This window comes from Protopterus annectens, chromosome 11.part0, assembly GCF_019279795.1.
Source record: "Protopterus annectens isolate FY-2018-M chromosome 11.part0, PAN1.0, whole genome shotgun sequence".
Lineage (NCBI taxonomy): Eukaryota > Metazoa > Chordata > Ceratodontiformes > Protopteridae > Protopterus > Protopterus annectens.
Window position 1 is genome coordinate 955,347,823 of NC_056745.1, and position 20,458 is coordinate 955,368,280.

Genomic DNA, 20,458 nt, shown 5'->3' on the forward strand with positions numbered 1-20,458 from the left:
TGTCCATCACCGACAGACATACTATCTGTGTCTACTGCTTAGATGAGGTACATTTACAGGACCCCTGCACTATTTGCCATGCCTTCAGTAGCAGGATGCTCCATGAAAGGAAGAGGAAATTGATTGATAGAGGTTTAGTTAAAGGGGCTTTTCAGAAGTCTTTAGATCAAGGACAGCGCTCCAAATCTTCCTCCCCTTCTTCCTCTAAGACACACTCTACTTAAAGCCTTCCCACCCTGCTCCGAAGCAGCCCTCGGTTCTGAAGTAAGGTAGGCGGGCCTGAAGCTGACTTTCTGCAACTCCATTGATTGGACCACCTAAAAGGATTGCGACATCGGAACCGAGGACTCTCAGTTCCAACACAACTGTTACTTCTGTAGCTCCAACAGTGTACTCTGAGCGGGCAGAAGCATCTAGCAGGAGACACTCCACAGAACTGGAACCTGTCTCACCTATTTTGAGATTGCCTATTCTGGATCAGGGCAGATCTCCTTCCTTATCCACCTGTTCCTGCAGGAGTTTATCTGATGAGGACATGGAGCAGGTGGTGAAGAGATTACTGAAAACACCAGCCCTGGCAAAAACTTTGTCGTCTCTGCACCCAAAGGTCTTGGAGCCGTGCATACCTTCATGCCCCATTATGATTCCTCTTTCGACCACTTTAGCGTCTTCAGAGCCCAAGAGCTCGGATCCGATAGTTGTGGAATGGTGGAATTGTTGGCATAGAGAGCCCATTGGAAACTTGAGTGCCGACTGCTCCAACTTCCTCAGCTCCATCGGAAGTCGAGGGGTCTGAGAGCCGACGCTTGCTAGTCGGGTCCAGGGAGGAGAGTCGGCATGGACTGTCCGACCCAACTTTTCCTCTTGGTGCCTCAGCTAGATTGAGTTTGGCTCCCAAGTCAGCTTCAGGCCCGCCTACCTTACTTCAGAACCGAGGGCCGCTTCGGAGCAGGGTGGGAAGGCTTTTGAGCTGATGGTGTCTCTGTCACCTCAGACTGCCCCACCATCGGATCCAGTCTCGCTTCTCTTCCAGGTGCCAGTGATAATCTCTTCACCTCTGCCTCCCCCTAGGTGTAGAGCCCCGGAGCCTCAGGGAGCCACTGTTGGTGGCATTGTCACTTCCAAAACCTCCCCGGAATACCCCTCCGAGGAGGTCCTTTGGAAGAGACTATGCAAGAGGAATCACATAGATTCCCTGAGTCTGTCACCTCTGATACCGACTTGGATGAGTGTGAAGGGTCCCCAAGGTCCCCCTCTGAGGATGTATCTTTTGCCGACATCCTGGAAATCCTGAAGCAGAGGGGTGACTGGCAGCCCATCAACCCTTTGCAGCACGATCGGTATACCTGGAGGCTTTTTGGTCTCGTCCTTCCACCTCCTGGGTGACTCCTCCTTATGACAAACTGCTAAGGGTCATATCTCATAAGGCCTGGACATTGCCTGATACAGTGGAGCCTGTTCCAAGGAGGCACAATAAGTTTATTACTGCTCCCTCAGATAAAGAATTTTTGACAAAGTGTGTCCCTGTAGATGCCATGGTGGTGGCAGCGGCCACCAAGAAGGAACCCTTGGAGACCTCTTCATCTGTTCATCATCCTAAGAGAGAGTCTAGGATTATGGACAGATATGGAAAGCATACCTTCTCTTCAGCGGCCTTTACCCTACATTCGCTGAACTATCTGACCCATTTTACGAGGCTTCAAAGGGATCTCCTACAGGAGCTAGAAGATTCCCTTCAGGGTACAGCAGCTTTGGGGTCCACAGATAGTGTCTTTGCAGCTCTCCACCCTCACTTCTATTGCAAACTCCTCCATGAGGCTGATTTCTTATGCAGTTGGAGCAAGTAGGGCGGAAGCAGCAGGAATCTCCCTCAGGAGACATTCCTGGATGCACCTTTGTAATTTTGATGAAGCCTTTAGGCCTTCCTTCACCAATGCCCCCTTTGATAGTTCATCCCTTTTTGTACCAAAAGTGAAAGATACTTTAACCAGGTGTGAGCAGGATGGGAAAACCTTATCTGCCACGGAAGTCCATTTTTCTGCCCCATTTAGACCTTATCCCAAAGGTCAAAAGGGTGGATAAATGTGGTTCCACAAGTCCCAAAAAATTTTTCAGACGCATGTGGTGAATCTTCCCCCAGGGGCAGAGGAGGAAGTTATAATGGAAGATACTGACCTTGCAGCAGAGGGGGTCCACAAAACCAGGGCGACTGAGATACGTTCTCTGACAGGCCCTTCCAGCGCTCCTGAAAGGAGGCCCATCTGTTTTTTTCTGAGGGTCCAGATGTTACTCCTTACCTTTTTCTACCTCCCCACCAAAAAATTGTTCCTTATCGGATGTCCCACCTGGCCAAAAGGACCAAGCAACACAAGAGGTAATCTCATTGCTAGTAAAAAGAGTCATCCAAGAGGTCCCCAAAGACCAAATAGGATCTGGGACTTACTCAAGATTCTTTTTAGTTCAAAAAAGATGGGACTGGATGGAGATCCATTCTAGATCTCAGCAAACTAAACAAATCAGTGAAGAAGTCAAAATTCCGGATGGTAAGTCTGCAGTTAATCTTCCTGTTTATCAGGAAAGACAATTGTATGTGCTCAGTAGATCTCCAGGATGTGTATTAACATATAAAGATGGACAGGTGATCCAGGAGTCACTTATGCTTTCTGCTGGGAGCCAGTCATTACCAATTTCGAGCCTTGCCCTTTGGTCTCACTACAGCTCCCAGAGTGTTCACCAAATGCATGTCAGTGGTCACGACTCAATTGAGACGTCAGGGATTCCGGGTGTTTCCATATTTAGACGACTGGCTCCTCACCGCCAACACCAGGTATCTACTACTTCAAATGAGGGATGAAACACTGTCACTTTGTGCCAGACTAGGCATCACAATAAACTTAAGTCTGCATTGTTGCTGTCTCAACATATTACATTCTTCGGCACAGATATGGACTCAAAAACCATGACTGCAAGACTTACCCCAGACAGAATTCAGTCCCTTCACCAGCAAATCAAGATTTTGATGGCAAAGAGAAAAGTTCAAGCCAGATTTTTGTTACAAGTTCTGTATACTGTGGCAGCAGCTATTATCCTAGTTCTGCTAGCACATCTACACATGAGAGTTCTACAATAGCTACTCTTTGCCCAGTGGTCAATGTCGGATCTTCTGCTGTCACATCAGATTATCATCACACAGTCATGCAAAAAAGATCTCTGGTGGCTGCAGATAGACCAATTGTATCAGGGCCATCCCTTTGTTTTTCCTCAACTGAATGCTTTGCTGACCACAGATGCTTCCCAGATAAGGTGGGGAGGACATTATCTGGGAATGACAGTCCAAGGACTATAGCAAGATCACGAAAGCCACTTGCACATAAACGTTCTGGAGATGAGAGCAGTGCTTTATGCATTGCAAGCATTTCAGGACTCTCTTCTGATGGGAACAGTTAGAATTCAGAAAGACAACATGTCAGTAGCGTAGTATATTAACAAACAGGGAGGAACTTGATCTTACTCACTATGTCAGGAGACACAATGAGTTTGGCAAGGGGAATCGCTTCTCATGTTTTCTGATAGCAATGCACGTCCCGGGAAAATCCAACGTGATAGCGGACAAGCTCAGCAGAGCAATTCTGATGCTTCACGGGTCGTCCTTGAAACCAGAGATTGTTGAAGTGATCTTCCAGAAATGGGGCCAGCCTTGCTGCGACCTATTCGCCACGTCCATGAATACCAAATGCAGCAACTGCTTTTCCCTCATTCCCCCTCCGGGGAAGTCACCAAGGGATGCACTGGTTCATGATTGGCCGCCCCTAGGATTATGCTATGCCTTTCCCCCCTTTCCTGTAATCCCCAAAGTCATTCAGAAGGCCAGACTGTTGAAAAGAACTGTGATCCTCATTGCTCCTTACTGGCCTCTTCAAGTTTGGTTCCCCTTTCTCTGGACCCATATGCTGGAGGAACCTTGGATTCTGGATCCAATTCCAGACCTACTGACCCATTCTTCAGGGGAGTTCCATCCATCTGGCCAAACCCTTAAGTTGACAGCATGGTTGCTCCAATTCCACGCATAGCCAGGTGTTTCCCCTTTTTCCCTGCAGTGAGTCATAGTCGTATTTCTTCCCATAAACCATCCATGAGAAAATTATACTCCAGTAAGTGGAAAAGATTTTCATGTTGGGCTGCAAAACAGAATATAGACCCTTTTACAGCTTCCATATCTACAATTTTAGACTTCCTTACTGAACTGTTTGAAGAAGGAGCTGCTGCAGCTACCATTAGGGTTCAACTGGCAGCCATTTTTAATTTCCACACTGGAGAAATGGGAGTCCCGATTATGTCTCAGGTTCCGGCTTACTCAGACCCCCAGTCAGAGAACCCCCAGTCCCTTGGGACCTAAATCACATGATAACTTTGCTAATTTTATGACCCTTTGAGCCTGCATCATCTTGCGATTTGAAGTTTTTGTCTTGGAAAACTCTCTTCTTAGTAGCCATAACCTCTGCCAAAGGGTATCTCTACTCGTCCTCCATATATAATTTTTCACAAGGATATCGTCTCCTTGAGAACTAATCCCTCGTTCCTTCCCAAAGTCTGTTCAGAGAATAATTTGAACCTCTCCATTGAATTGCCAGTCTTTTTTCCAAACTATAGCGACAAGGCAGAATATAAGTTGCACCAGCTGGATGTTTATAGACAATTATGTTTTTACCTCCACAGGACAAAAGATTTCAGGAAATCTGACCAGCTTTTTGTGTCATTTCCAGACAAAAAGAAAAGATTGTCAGTATCCAAGGTAACCTTATCTAAGTGGCTTACTGATTGTATTTCTTTCTGCTACAATAAGCAGGGTAAGCATCTACCAGGGAAGGTAAGAGGACATTCCACTAAAGCAGTCTCAGCATCCTCTGCTTTTCAGGCTAGACTTCCTATTAATTTTATCTGTGCAGCCACAACTTGGGTGAGATCTCATACCTTTATTACTCATTACAAAGTAGATGTGGCCTCTCAGAACAGGTCCTCCTTTGGATCCACTGTATTAAAGAGTCTTTTTTACTGAGCCACCCTAGGATAAAGGTGCTAGGGACAATGTCCAAACAGCAAGAATTACTGTGAGATAGGACAACATAACATTAAGAAGTTATGTACTCGCCATAACATTCTGTGTTTATTGTCCATCTCCCTTATATTCTTGTGTCCCACCCTCCTTTCCCCATCCTGTATTCCTGGAGGAACTGGTGGTAAACTTTATACTATGCACGCCGTTTTTTGATGGTTTGGAGTCTCTGTTCCTGTCCTTATAAGGTATTTATATGGATTCACTTCATAATATCGAATTTCAGTATTTCAAAACCATGAAGTTGAAAATCCAGATAACTGAAACCAGACAACCACGACACCCAAAACAGCGAAAACACACAGCACACAGAACACAACACATACAGACACATACCTCCCAGCACTTTCAAAAAAGCAACACAACACACACGCACACAACTAAACAAAACACACACACACACCTACCCTTACTGTATGCAGCTGCGCCCCCCACACCCAAGGTCGCATTACACACACACACACACACACACACACACACACACACACACACACACACACACACACACACGAAACATGAAACACCACAACACAAGCAACATTCCCCTCGCGCACACACATCACTGTAACAAAACACACTACTACAGACCGCACCCCCTGCCCAAAACCCTTAAACAAAAACACCTGAATCCATGCACACAGCAAAACACCAGAACCGCTAATTCAACATCTCTGACATGCAAGATTTTGAATTTCACGCTTCTGGTCTTTTGAGGTTTTCGGCTTTCCACTTTATAGGCTCGAAATTGTGAAGTTCGATATTTCAGGATTTCGAGCTTATAAAGTGAATCCATTTATTTATATATATATATATATATATATATATATATATATATATATATATATATATGTATATATACATCTTTTGTATGTATATCTACAAAATTGCTTTGATTATCTTTTGCTTGCAAACAAGATCTGGGGATTTGGCCCAGAGCACCATGGGATAGAGGATTAGCCTCGAGCCAGTGAAAGCTGTCGAGCTTTAGTATTCAGCCGAACTCAAACAGCAAGAATTTAGGCAAGATGGACAACAAACATAGAACATTATGGTGAGTACATAGCTTCTTATTCTTGATGCTGACTTTACTGTCATATTCTAATAGTGTGAGCCAGTATTGGCTGAGAGCATGCCACTTAAAAATATTGTGTTTCTAGAAAGAGTATTGGGCCCAGTCTGAATAATTATAGCAGAAAGCATCTGAAATTAAAAGTTGAAGTGTGTGCAACTAAAATTAACTGCTGTCTAAAGAATGTGATGATGGTTCACTATTTGATACTTTTTTCCATATCTAATAGATGTAATTGTATGTAGCTGCTTTGTTTTATTATTCTAACATAAATTCCACCCCTAGACTGAGCTTTTCAGTGTAATATGAATGTCCCCATATGAGTTTCCAACTCATTTGTCAGTTCATTCATCCTTTCAGTGTATATATTTTAAGTTGGACTGAGTTGCATATGCTTTCTTGTTTACCACCTAGCTGATGATACAATAATTCTGAAATAATCCGGTAGTTTTCTTGCCAGTGTAGTTTTTATCTTATCCTAGCTAGGAGATTATGGAGGAATTTCATTATCTGGTTTAAAGACAAATCAATCACTTTCTGTATATAATTGTTCCAAAACATTAATTCCTCAGGGCATTTACTGCCAGTCTGTAACAGCTGTGGACCATATAAAAGATATGTGTCTGTTATTCTACTTTGGTATGAGAACTCTAGAAATGGTGACTGAACTAGTCTCCTAGTTTAGTCACCATTTAGAAGATTGCACACTTATAAACTTCAAAACTAGAATTGGAAAGACATGAATTGGCATGGCAATTACGCCTAGCAGCATACAGAGAACCTGGACTTAATGAATTTTGTTCTATTGCATGTGTATTAAAATGAAAAACTTGCTGAGATGAATAGTAGTTTTTAGATTATTTATAATGAGACATGGACCCTAAAGACCCTTAGAAAAACTTTAGGTAGACATAATTAAATGAATTAACAATATACAATATAAAATATATTTTTAATAAATGAATTTTAGGTAACTTAGTATACTTATTGTTGATAGACTAATAGTTATATTTAGACATTTTATACTTATTTGTAGAAATTAATATAAATTTATATATATTATTAATTATGCACCTAATTGTACTGTTATTTATATAAATAAAGTTAATAATACACTTACTTCATAGTTATCAACAACACTTTGAAACATTAGATTTTATGTATATATAAAATTCATACACACATATTTATTCTATTATTTATTATTATTATTATATATTTTTTGTATATGAATGTTTTTAGTACATTTTATAGATTTTATAATTTTATAATTAATAATTAAAAATAATTTTACCTTTTGTTTAATACCATACATTAAAATATTAATCATGCACCTGTCCTTATTTCTCCAGTAAACTCCATGTTAAAAATACTATTTTTAAAAAAATGTTTATAAACCTTGCAACTATTTGTACATATTACCTTATATATATAGAATTTATGTTATAGACATCAAAGGTAATTATTTATTTATAAGCCATAATGTTATAACTTGCCCACTATGAATTACTATTTATTTAACAATTTATTAATATAGGGAATATTTAGTCTTTCTAACTTTATAAGCTATGCATTAGTATAAATATATTTAAAATATTTAAAACATAGTTAAGGGATGAGATGTTTTTAAAATTTAAATAATAAATGTTTCACTTTTACTTTTAACAATGTTTATTAAAATTTAATTAAATATTCATAAAACATACAGTATAATACTTTTTACTTTTATTTTTATTTTTATTATTATTTAGAGTAGGGTGCTGGATAACATTTAAACCCAATAATGTCGAACACTGAACTATATTTCATATAAATGAGTATAAGAACATTGTAAGGTTAAGTGCACCTTATTAGGTTAAATCACATGATTTAACAAATGTATTTAAACCTTAACTGACGAACTAGTCAGCGTTTTGTCTGAAGAAGTTCAGATACATATCTGAACGAAAAACGCGGTTCTGCGTTTAACATCACTGCGCTAGATTGTTCCTGTGCCTTTGAACTAAGAAAGCCAACTGCTTTGGGCTACATTCTGCTTTATTCATTGTTTTATTTACTGTTTATTCACCGGACTGGGTTCGTGGAGAACGTTTGTAACTTTTTGTGCCTTTGGAGTGCCTACATTTGGGCGGACTTGGTTCGCCAGTCTGCCTACAGTTCCAGCTTCGGGCGGACAGCTCGCTGGATTTTATTCAGTGACTGGTAACTGATTTTTGTTACGGGATACTTTCCCCACTGTTTGGACTATACTTTACATCTTTGTTGTCTGCCTACAGTTTACAGCTCTGGGCGGACAATTTGCTGTACCGGACTAAGTGGATATTTACTGTATTCTGCCACGGGAATCCTTCCCCACCGTTTGGTACACATTTTTTTGCATTTACCATTATCGCCAGCTCTTGTGTGTTTACGTTTATAGGATTGGATCAGCAAACACACTTTTACCAGAACCGGCACTTTGTACAGGAATTCATTGGAGTGCACACACGACCAAACGGACATATTTTCACCATTTTTCTAACTGGAACCCAGGTCTGGTTATTTATATACATTTTCACTTGAATTTTATCTTGCCTGTGAGTATCTAAAAGGTATTTTTTTATATGGATAATACGTGGATTGTACATTATCGGGGTCTTTTTTATGAATGGTTATTCTACCCACTGAAATAAATTTACTTTGTGTGTTGGCACAAAGGATTTCCACCTTCCACAGTGTTACAGTCAATTCTTGTACTTTAGTCACCATTTAGTCAAGTTCAGACTGAAGCTCCCTTCAGTTATGATGAAGTCCAGTATTCAGAGAGTCTGCTGCCTTTCAGTTGTCAGCCTCTTCCTACAGATTTTGCGCTGATTTCTTCTCCAGTTGCAGTCTTCTCTTCAATGGCTGTTGGTAGTAGTGAGAGTCAGATAAAGGGGCCATCTTCTGGGCAGCCATAGAGGGTGGCAGCCTTATGTCTGCATGATTCCAGTAATACCACTCAGATGATTTGTGCATGCTTTCCTTCATAAGTCACAGTATGCTTGCTGTATTATTTACAGCTTGGTGGAAATAAGTTTCAGTCTAGCTACTGCATTGTAAAACAGAATGCACCATTGAATAACATTTGTGTTGTGGGTTGTGATGACTTTCATCCATCAGAAGGTTGAGCTGGTACTGGCTGCTAACTGGCATCTGCCTATACTTGTTCCTCCAGTGTCCAGGTCACTAATCATTTAATTTCCTTTCACCAGTATTAGTTTTTTTTTATACTAAGTGGATTACTTCCCCATTTCAAGTGCAACTAAAATTATTTTTAATGCTGAAAGTCATCTTCCTTTGAAAGCAGGAAGCTACTGGGAAGAAAAATGCTGATTACTAAACTGGAATATGACTTTATTCTTCTCTCCTGGCTTCCCTCATAAGTGCCAATTATCTACAAATCTAAAGGTTTATAACCCTGTAGAGACCAAGAGTACATCATTGTATTTCTTAGTGTGTAATGGTTGGCTATAGCAGATTGCTCTCACACAACCTAAACTTGCAGGGATTCATAAAAAACAGCACAATATCACAGCTTTTACTGTTCAAATCTACTGAGTTATACTGCTGTACAGTTTAGGAAGCAGTTTATAGACAAGCATGTTCCCACAAAGGCAGCATCCTATTAAGTGAGAATGTGCATGACTAAATCATTCGACTACAGCAACTCCCAGTGCTCAGCTGAGGGCCTTGTGAACATGTGCTATGTAGTAGCACAGGTCCTACCAGACCTTTGACAGGCACAGATCACACACACCCCCATGCCATAGTCATACAGATACCTGCAAATAGCTTTATGTACACATGGAAACACAAACATACACACACATTGGCAATTGACTTACTGTACTTACCTTTGGGAGCTATGAGACTGAGCCACACCACAGATCATGGATGAACTCTACTTAGCTTCCTTCTGTGACAGAAAAAAATTCACACACACACACACACACACACACACACACACACACACACACACACACACACACTTTAACCTAAATGTAAAATATAATAAAACATGGCATACTACTTGTGGCTGCTTTAGAAAATCCTGCTTAAAAATGCCATATATAGTATCCTGTTTAGAACAAACCTACTCTCACATTTAACCTAACTGTAAGATAAGATAACAGAAAATAAAATAAAATGTCATAGCAGCTGCTTTAGAAATACGGGTTAAAACTCTGACTTGATTTTACATTCTGCATTCTCACAAAGTTTGCCAATGCCTTTTCTTTGAATAGTGAATAGATTATAAATTAGATTATATTTCTCATTCTGTATACCTATTTTGATACAAATTATTAGTAGTAGAAGAGTGAAACTAGGCACTAGAGCTGCAGACTAAATCTCCTCTTCATTGTCTGCATCTAACAGTAATTGATATGGATATGTCATATAGTCCTGTTACTTTGGTAAGTTATTTGACTATTAACACTCCATCAAAAGATGGTATTTAAATTACAAGTTGAAATGCTTTGTTGTTGCTTTTCTCTGTTACTTATTGTATTTTAATTTGTAATTTTTTTCCTTTGTCTGAATAGAGGCAGAAGAGTGTTCATGAAGAGCAAATAAATACAGAAAAATATTAAATTGTTTATCTTGTTTTGTGCATTTTCTAGATTTAGAACACTGTACAGTGATACTCTATATGGTGGTCACTCATCTGCTAACTGGTGGAAAGCAAAAGCAAGAGCTCTACAGTGCGTAGAAAGATACATTCAGTGTTAGAAAGTGTATGCAATACACTAGGATATATTCATCATAATTTAGTTAAAAACTAAGCCTCAAAGCCCATATGAACACCATAAACACCAATCCTATTATTCAATATTTCTCACTCTGGTTTCCCTAACTTGGAGTTCCTGTAGATCTAAATTATCCTTAACAAATCTTACTATTATTTCATTGCTAGCTAGATTCCAATGAGTATCCCCTAACGAGCATGGAAATTAATGTCTCAATGGTGTAAAATTAAATGTCAAACCAAGTAACTTCTTTGTAGGAGACTTCAGTTACCCAAGCATTGATTGGCATGATTACACCACTAAAAAGATATGTTCAGCATTGCCTAGGTCTTATTAATACCAATGAACTGAATGAACTGAAGCAAATTATAAAACTATCCACCAGAGGCTTTAACATCCTTTACCTGGTCCTTACCAACCTATTCTCCCATCTGTACCTTACCTTGCATCTCCTCATCCCTGGTTAAGTCTGATCACAAATTGGTCATCTTCTCTTTCAGGCCCAGCTGTACCACCCCATCAAAAAATGAGGTCATCTGTTGGTATTTCTCCAGAGAAAACCTAATTCTTCTTGTAGAAGACATTCAAAATTCCCCCGCTTGTAAAAGACCTATGCACAATTCCCAGCAATCCACACTGAGCTGAGAGGGCTGCCACATTCTCTTCTAACTTTTACTAGCACCTGAATAGCTACATAGAAAAGTCAGTACCCATCCTTCCTAAATATAATGGTACATTCTGGAATAAACATCTCTGGTGGAACTCCCTTATAAATAAATTGCATAATGAAAGAATGCAAATAATGAAAAGTTACAAGAAATTTCCATCCCCCAATCTCAAGACCACAAGGATATATGCCAGCAAGAAACTTAACAGCACTATTAGATAATGCAACACGGAATGCAAACTTAAAGTTGCCACATATACCAAAGGAAACTACAAATATTTATTCATCTGCGTCAGGATAATTAAGGTATAATGTCCAACAATGCACTAAGCTCATCCATAGTAATATTACACACACTTTTCCCAAGATTTAACCAATATGTCAGCAAACAAATTTAGTGCTAACTTTATCCTACCTTTCCTCATTGTTGCCTCTGCTATTCCTGAAAATCTAGTTTCCCCTGAAATCCACCCATCCAACCATAACTCTTTTTTTTAAATTACCTTGGAAAAAGTCTTGGAATCCATGTCAAAGGATAAAAGTAATACTTCCATGTAATGAGGCCAAATATCAAGTTGCATTCTAATCAGTGTCATGTATGCACTATTTGAGCCTTTATTTCAACTGTTCAACCTCAGGCGGAATATAGGACTTGTGCCTCATGCTTGGGGAGCAGCCACTATGACTCCCCTGTACTACAGTGGCTTCTGTACAGACCCAGGTAATTATCCCATTTAGCCTCACCAGCATTATATGCAAAGCCATGAAATATACTAAAAGACCTAATTTAAACTGACTTGGGCAGCTTAGCTGAACTGGACTCCACTCATTTTGGTTTTGTGAAGGGTAGATCCTGCCTTCTGAGTCTAGTAAGCTTTTTTGAAAAGTTGGAAAGGCTGTGGACAATGGTCACTCTGTGCACACTGTTTATATGGATCTTGCCAAGGCATTTGATTCTGTTAACTATGCTAGAATTATTGAAAAGCTAGACAAATTTAATATAACCCCTACATCATCCACTGGATTGCTAATTAATAAATCCAGTAGATTCCAAGCTGTGAGACTTGCTGGTACACTCTCAATGTAAAATTGTAACAGCTTGGGTACTGCAAGGATATGTGCTAGGCCCTCTCCTGTTTGGCATTTATTTGGCAGACATCCAAGGCTAATATTCTGGAAGTGTGGTTGGCAGGAGTTTGCTGTTGACTGCAAGCTTGGTGCTGACTAAACAGTTCCAGCAGGGGTTGGAATATGCACATACCTGGTGTACTGAAAATGGTCTCAAGTTAAATGTAAAAAAGTGGAGCATAGTAGTGTTCAGCACAAAACCTTATTCTATCGCATATGTCATAAATGGTACTCTTCTTTAGACTGAGGTGGTCATAAGAGATGCTGGGCTCTTATGTGGACAGCTCTCTCTCATTCAGTCATCATGTTTCCACCATAGTCAGAAAATCCTTCTGTCTGGCCCAGTGAATTACCAAGGAAATATCTTCAAGATCCAGAAGAGAAGTCATTCTACCCTGTCTTCTTCCCTTATCAGACTCATCATTATCAAGTACAGTGCCACCACTGATATGTACAGATCCAAGGATATCACCCAACTGGAAAGGCCCCAAGCATTTCTAACCAAGAAAATCAAAGAACTTAAATCCTTCAGTTATCACAAAAGATTAGCACGTCTCTCATACTCACTAGCCTACTGACTGCTTCAAGGTGACGTGTTCTCTAGCTTTTTGAGCCACAAAAGACTCAGTCTTATTTGCCATTGTATTTCTTTGCAAAACCAGTGCATTACAAGTACCTGAAATAAAGACCCAAATCAGCAACAAAACAGGAACAAGATTTCTTGGAGGCATATGTTTCTAGTACAGCGTATTCCAGTGTATAGAATATGTTAACAGTACAGATCAAGCAAAGTTTGCTTTGGTTACTTTAAGTCTAGCCTTGATGACTGGATTGAGATCTCCAAGTTTACACCAGGGTTAACATGTAAGGCTTTGCTCAGTCTGGGAGGTAAGCAGTATGAAATGCTTGATGAGAGTGGCAAGAACTTTGCTTAAATGTGCATAATGCTAGGCATTTTATATTTCCCATGATCACAGGCCTAGTTTTATTCTTATGTTCCTCTGTTGTGCATGCATCTGATTTTTTCATGGTTATGTTCCTAATTATATAAATGGTTATGAACATTATTCCTTCCATGTGTCTCAGGAGAAAATTTGTTCCTGAGTGACTTTCATTTTGAGAAATCTAGTTCTGCTTGAAAGTTTATAAACAGAGCACTCCTGGTTGCACTCAACTTTACTGTTAGTTAAATTAGGGAAAAAAATGCCTTTAAGACACCCCCCCCCTTACTTGGTTCCTTGACTGCTTAAGGTAAAAAGTGGCACTAATGGTTAGGTTGTGTTTGGAGTTTTGTTGTTTAAGCAATCTCACCCTAAGAATATTAGAACTTGTGGTGACCTTATACTCAGATATTCTGTCACTGCACGTCATATAGGCCTCTTGTCCATCATGTTCCTTAATACATTTTTGGTTATAGGAAGACCTGTATAATTTGTGCTGTTCAAGCAGGTCATAAGTAAAGGTGGGTTACCTAGTTTTGAAAATTTTAAAGTCAAACGAGTTTTTTTCTTAATTTTTTATGGAAATAACAGATGGTTCATGTTCAAGCCCTTATTCCTTAACACACATCTAGTACCTCTGCTTTTGCAAGCATTCAATGGAAGTAACATATACGATTCTGAAAACCTTTATATACTTACAAACCACACATACAATAAATGCATCACAATCGGTTAATATAAAAGATTAAACAAAAATAAAAAAATAAAATAAAGAACAATAGTAACATAATGTAAAACCGCATTCCAAGGCCATTCTTGGTTAAGACCTATCAGTGACATTGTATTATACTGCAAGATGCAAAACATTTCCTTATATTTTTGAATATGTTTGATATCTCTATCTATTTTTTCCTCATGTGGGTATTTGTAAACCACACCAGCTTTTAACCCTTTATACTATGAATCATGCTTCTCAAAAAATGTTCATATTAAAGTGAATTATTATTTTTTTTAATTTCTGCAATGCTCCTTAAGCCAAGTTTTAAAACATACACTGGCTTTAGTGGCTTTTGAGTCCTTCCAGCACTTTTTTATTTTTACAAAATTGTAAAACATCTTTGTTTCCCCAAAGTATACCGTATTACAAGGACATGCTGTCATATAGAGCACATTACTGCTATCTCATAAAATTACAGAATTTAACTCTACCAGTATTTATTTGAATCTCATGTCCTGTTTCCCTCAATCTACATGCACTACTACCTTATTGTTTAAATTATAGTGTACAAGATTTATATCTTGATATCTAAAATTACTATGTACTACAAAATCATGTATACTGAAGCGTCTACCAAAGAAATACTGTATTTTTAATAAATGTTTTTTTTTTCAGTTCTATATCTTTATATACAAGGGGACAGTGATCATCCAGAACCTGTAGTAGATTTGTTTAGCAAATATTATATTGTGTCAGTAAATAAAATTATTGTTTTTTTATTTCTTATTAGCCTTTCTTCTCATAGGCTTATCATCATACTTTTTGGTTCCAATAAGTCTGATCTATTAATATCACACGCTTTCTAATATGATTTAAAAATGCTATCCAATCTTTAAAAGAATAACTGTATTAAAAACTTATCTTCCGACAAAATTCCACCCATGTACTGCAGTTTATTTTATTTTTTTATTTTATTTTACATTTGTTTACCTGGATAGTAAGACTGGACACAGGTCCATTTACAGCAGAGGCTCAGGGAGAAAAACTCCACAATTAGATTAAAATCAACATGGTAATACAAACAATCATATAACAGTATTAACTGAGGTTAAGTACAGACATAAAAAGTCTAATACAATCCAGTCTAAACAATAAACAGTACATCAGCAGTAAGTGAGTAAATTTACAAAGATAGAGAGTCTCATACATCAAAGCTTTAACATTGATTAGTGAGATAGGATAAAACAATAAAAAATCATATAATTAGACATGACATATTATGGAATTTCAAATTGACAGTAAGATACCTAACTGTAGCATTTAGAAACAGCAGAAACGAAGGTGTAAAGTATGCTGAGATTGTGAGATTCATGTGATGCATGGACATAGCCGTGTATTCATAAGATATGATTTAAGAGCATTTTTGAAATGAGGGTGGAAACTTGCACTATTCAAAAGTGTATCAGCACTGGATTCCTTATGATGTGGCCTTGCTTTACTTTTATGGCCAGATCGACCTTCTAATTCTAAATCTAAATAGTCAGTTGTTTGTGTATTAGTATATGATGTAAATTGTAACCCAAATGTATTTTTATTTAATAGTTTAAAAAAAGCTTTGAAATTTTGTTTCTTCACCACTGCATATAATTAATAAATCAGTTATATAATGCCCATATCATACTACTTTAACTAAAAAAGTCTGTATTGTACATATTTTCTAATTTAAACAACCCACTTGTTAAATTGTCATATTTGTTTGTCTCAAATAAATAACTGGTGTCAAAATCATGGTCTAAAACTAAATGCCAAAAAATGCATTATTGTATCCTTTGGGAAGTCTTCTACCCCAAGAACCTACCACATTGACAATATGCCCCCAAGAGTTGACCCAGTTGTTCGGGATTTGGGAATGTATGTGGACAATGACCTAACCTTTGACCAGCTTGTGTCTATTGTAAGAAGGTCCTTCTGTATTGAACAGCTTATAAACAAAGAGATTGTCTAGATCCAGGGATGTCATTATCCCCCTTTATCACCCTCATTAGGCCAGTCATTGAGTATAATGCCCCCTTTGGCATGTATCTGTCCAGACACATGCTACAACTGTAATACCCTCAGAGATATTTTACCAAAAGAATACAAGGTGTAAACAACATATCCTACATGGACTGACTCAAAGTCCTATCACTATACTTTGCATCCTACAGACCAAGAGGTGACCTGTATCTGGCATACAGGGTATCATCTGACCAATTACCGATCAATTTACTGTACATCAGCAAGTCAGATGGTATCAGGTATACTTGGTCTAGGGATCTAAACCTCTTCTACAATATCAACAGAAATGTTTGAAGGGATAGATATATTTTACAAAGGATACCTCTGCTGTGAACCAGACTCCCATCCACATAAAACAAAGTTCATCCCTGTCCTTTTTCAAGTGAACTTATATCTGTGGATGGGAAACAGAAGATTTACCCCAGGACTGCTCCCATACTACTAATGGACAGACTCGGCTCCTAAATGCTTTATCTCATGCATGGGTCCCCTCAAATTATCTGTAGTATGATCCCTGCTATTCTCATTAGGGGTAATATATAATTATAGAGGTAGCAGGGAAGACAGCAGACTACTGTAGCATTCAGTGTTTATTCAAAAATCTTTTTGACTCAAACTCAAAAAAATTACATAGCCCTCATCAGTGCAATGATTGCATTGCATTTCAGTGATTGCACTGATGAATGCTATGTAATTTCTTACAGCTGAAACCAGTCTGTTTTGTTTCCTTTTTACTTTGTGCTATGCTATTTAGCTAGTTTGTTTTGAGTAAATACTGAATGCTACAGTCTACTGGCTTCGCTGCTTTTTCTGTTGCTATTTGGTTTTTGGAGCCGTGCAGCTGCTGTACTTGCAGGGGCTTTCTTTTTTCATAGTAATATATAATTATCAACAATGGGATGAGTAAAGCCAATCTATAACCAAGTGGGATAGGTTCTTTTTGAACAAAAAGGGAACTTGGTTAGGCTTAAAAGAGCCTGCAGGGGCAGTTAGCCTAATACTTACCAATGAATCTATATGAAGGAGCAAAACTTGCTTCCATAGCATCCCCATTTTCTGTCTATAGATTTGTCCATCTAAATAAAATAATTTAGTCAAACAAAACCAAACAAGTACACACACACACACACACACACACACACACACACACACACACACACACACACACACACATAGGATCTGAGCCTAAAAAAATAGTCCAGTGCCTCAATGCCTGCTATGTTGTTAATGCTGGTGTTTAATGATTTAACATCTATAGTGACCCAAAGTTGTCATATAACCAAATTATATTGTTCAGTTTAATACAGCTCTTAATACTCGCAAATAAGATTTGTATTAAATGCAAGTAACCCACCAGGCCTAAATGACAGGATTTTATTTAGTAGTCTTCTGAATTTAAGGGCAGAAGAAATTAAGTAAAATAAAATTAAATTAAAGAAAAAATAAAACAAAGATTAAAATATAGATTAAAGAACAGGAAAATGGTAAAATAAAATAATACATTTACAAGAGATCAAGTTTTTATAGAAAATTAGGTACACAAAATTGGAATGTATTGATATATGTAGGGTACAAAAATTAAAAAAGGAGTTTACAGTGAAACAATATTTATTTTATGAGATGTATAAGAAGAATTTTTAGCGGGGATTGTTCAACAAATAATTTTTATTTTTATGTTTAGTAAATGTATAAGATGGCCAGTTTACAGATGCTTAGGTTTTAGGAAAATGATGGTGTGTTTTTTAAAAAAAAGTCACATGACTGCTGTTTGGTATAAAATTGAGGAAATGATGTGTATGTTTTGTATCTGAAGAAGTTCTGCTTTTTATGGAGGAATAAAGGAACAAAAGTGCTTATACAGCCTTTCTGGAAAACTGGTATAGTTGTCCAACTTTCTTTGCAAAAGCCTTGCACTGGACTTTGTTTAAAAAAAGAAAAAAAAAATTATAACATGCAGACATTAACCTGACAAGGTTTTTAATATAGCTTAAATACCAAAACAGACACATTTTTTATGAATTTGAGAAGATGAGATTATACTAGTGCAATGCTACTTCATATCAGTTTAGTTTATTGAGACTGTATTTTTTTCTGGTTCCATTTAAAGTCTCATTCTTATAGCTGGACCACTGGTACAGATATGGGGTGTCTGTAAATTACCAATTTCAGAATTTGGAGGTCTGGCCAGAGTAGGATGAATCAAGTAGCTGATGGCTATCTCTTTCATCATGGGAAGAATGGTGATATTGTTATAGGCAGGGATAGTCCCTTGTAGCAACCTGGAGAATTTCAGCCTGCTAGAACTCTATATAAACCAAACTGGAAGAGGGTGGTTTATGGTTTTAGATCATCTCTTAGATGTCTAGCAGCTGGGCTGCCCTCTGTATAATTCTGAGAGCTGAAATCGAGACCCAGAATTAAAAAGGTAAAGAGGAATGCTGACTGTTATCAATCGCTTTTGTACTTTAAAGATATGTTTTTACAGGGAGCAGCCCACTAGCTTTGAGATCACCATACATTGGAACAAAGGGTGTACTAAGAGACCTAGCTCTTGGACTTAGGAACTCAGAGGAATTATCCTTTGAGGATTTTGACTAGTCACATAGTTTAACTAACTGTACGCAGATACCACAGAATATCATAAATGTCAAGCAGCTTTTCTGTTCAGAAAAATACGTACGTACTACAGCACGTAACAGTGCTGTGAACAAAAGTGCATGATGGATTAATATTCACTAAAATGGATATGATTTAATGTGCAAGATGTTCTCCTGTTCTTTCTATTTCATAACTTTAATAAAGTATCCTTTATAAAGGAAAAAAAGCAGCATCCTGTGCTTCAGGGATGTGGAAGTTCTAAAATCATATGTGCAATCTTCTTTCAGTATAACCACTCAAGATAAAAGCAGATGTACAGGTTACTAATTCATTAGGGGTATGTTCATGAGATCATGCATTTGTAACCATGTTATGTCCCTTTAAGCTAACACATTGCAATGCATGCATGATTTTTAGTTGACAGGCACTCACCATACCTTCCATTTACTTAGTCTTGTCTTTAATGCCCACAGGTAACGAACATGCATTTCACCTTTCAGTTACTTAAAATTGTATTCTTAACATCTTCTGGTTTCAGACATACACTGTGAATTTCCTAAAGTAATACCATCCTTAATACCTGCTGTGGCTCTTCAGTGCATATAAGTCTGGATTTCTTATGTTTGATGAGTGACTGCAACCTAAACCTGTGTCTGTCAGTCATATGTGAGCGTAAGGAGATGTGAGCTTGAGCTTGCATAGGCGAGAATATACTACGTGAGTTAAAAGAACTCGAATGACATTGCCTGAAAGAGAGGCTAAAAGAAGCAAACTTGGTTGAGCCCTGCCTTATAGTAATGCTGAATTTATTTGCTTGGATTGTACATTTTAGACAACTCTACAGTTGAATTTATTCATTGGTGACATTGCTTCAACAGGCTCTTGCTACTCACAAAAATAAACCAGAAGTACATAGTTAAAGAATGATGTCAAAGTAGATCTGCAAAAGATGTCTGTTCTGTATTTTTATCACTGCAGACTGCTTTTATTTTGCTTCTAAGATACACATTTCTACAAAAGCAAACTTTTTAACTAGATAGTATTTTCTTCTAAGGTGTGCTCATTCAGTTATTTCATGTTCTTATTTTAATGTGTATTTACTTACACAGGACACAAACAAGAAAAACACAGTTGTGGTTGAATCTTGGGAAGGAACTAAATCAAAGCGGATGTTCACTCATGTTATCACCAAAAATTCCTCTGTTTCCTTCACCTGGGCATTTCAAAGAACAAGTCAAACATCTACAGTAAGTACCATAATAGTGAATGCAGTTTTAAGTTTTATGTAGGAATAGTGTATTGTTTCTTGAGCAGCAAATTGCTTGAGTATTTTTAGATTTGTGGTAATACATGTATTATTCATTTTTTGGCATATCAGCAGTACTGTATAGAGAATC

At 37.9% G+C, this 20,458-nt stretch overlaps 1 protein-coding gene across 3 annotated transcripts in view; it reads left to right on the forward strand.

Annotated features, from left to right (window-relative positions):
• The window catches only part of ELAPOR2 (endosome-lysosome associated apoptosis and autophagy regulator family member 2), a 1,439,853-nt gene that overhangs the window by 1,010,724 nt on the left and 408,671 nt on the right, over nucleotides 1-20,458 (forward strand). For all 3 annotated transcript variants that reach the window (XM_044088347.1, XM_044088349.1, XM_044088348.1), the window contains one exon: nucleotides 20,171-20,308. In XM_044088347.1, coding sequence (XP_043944282.1) covers nucleotides 20,171-20,308 — 138 coding nt within the window. The remainder of the gene's footprint in view (nucleotides 1-20,170; nucleotides 20,309-20,458) is intronic.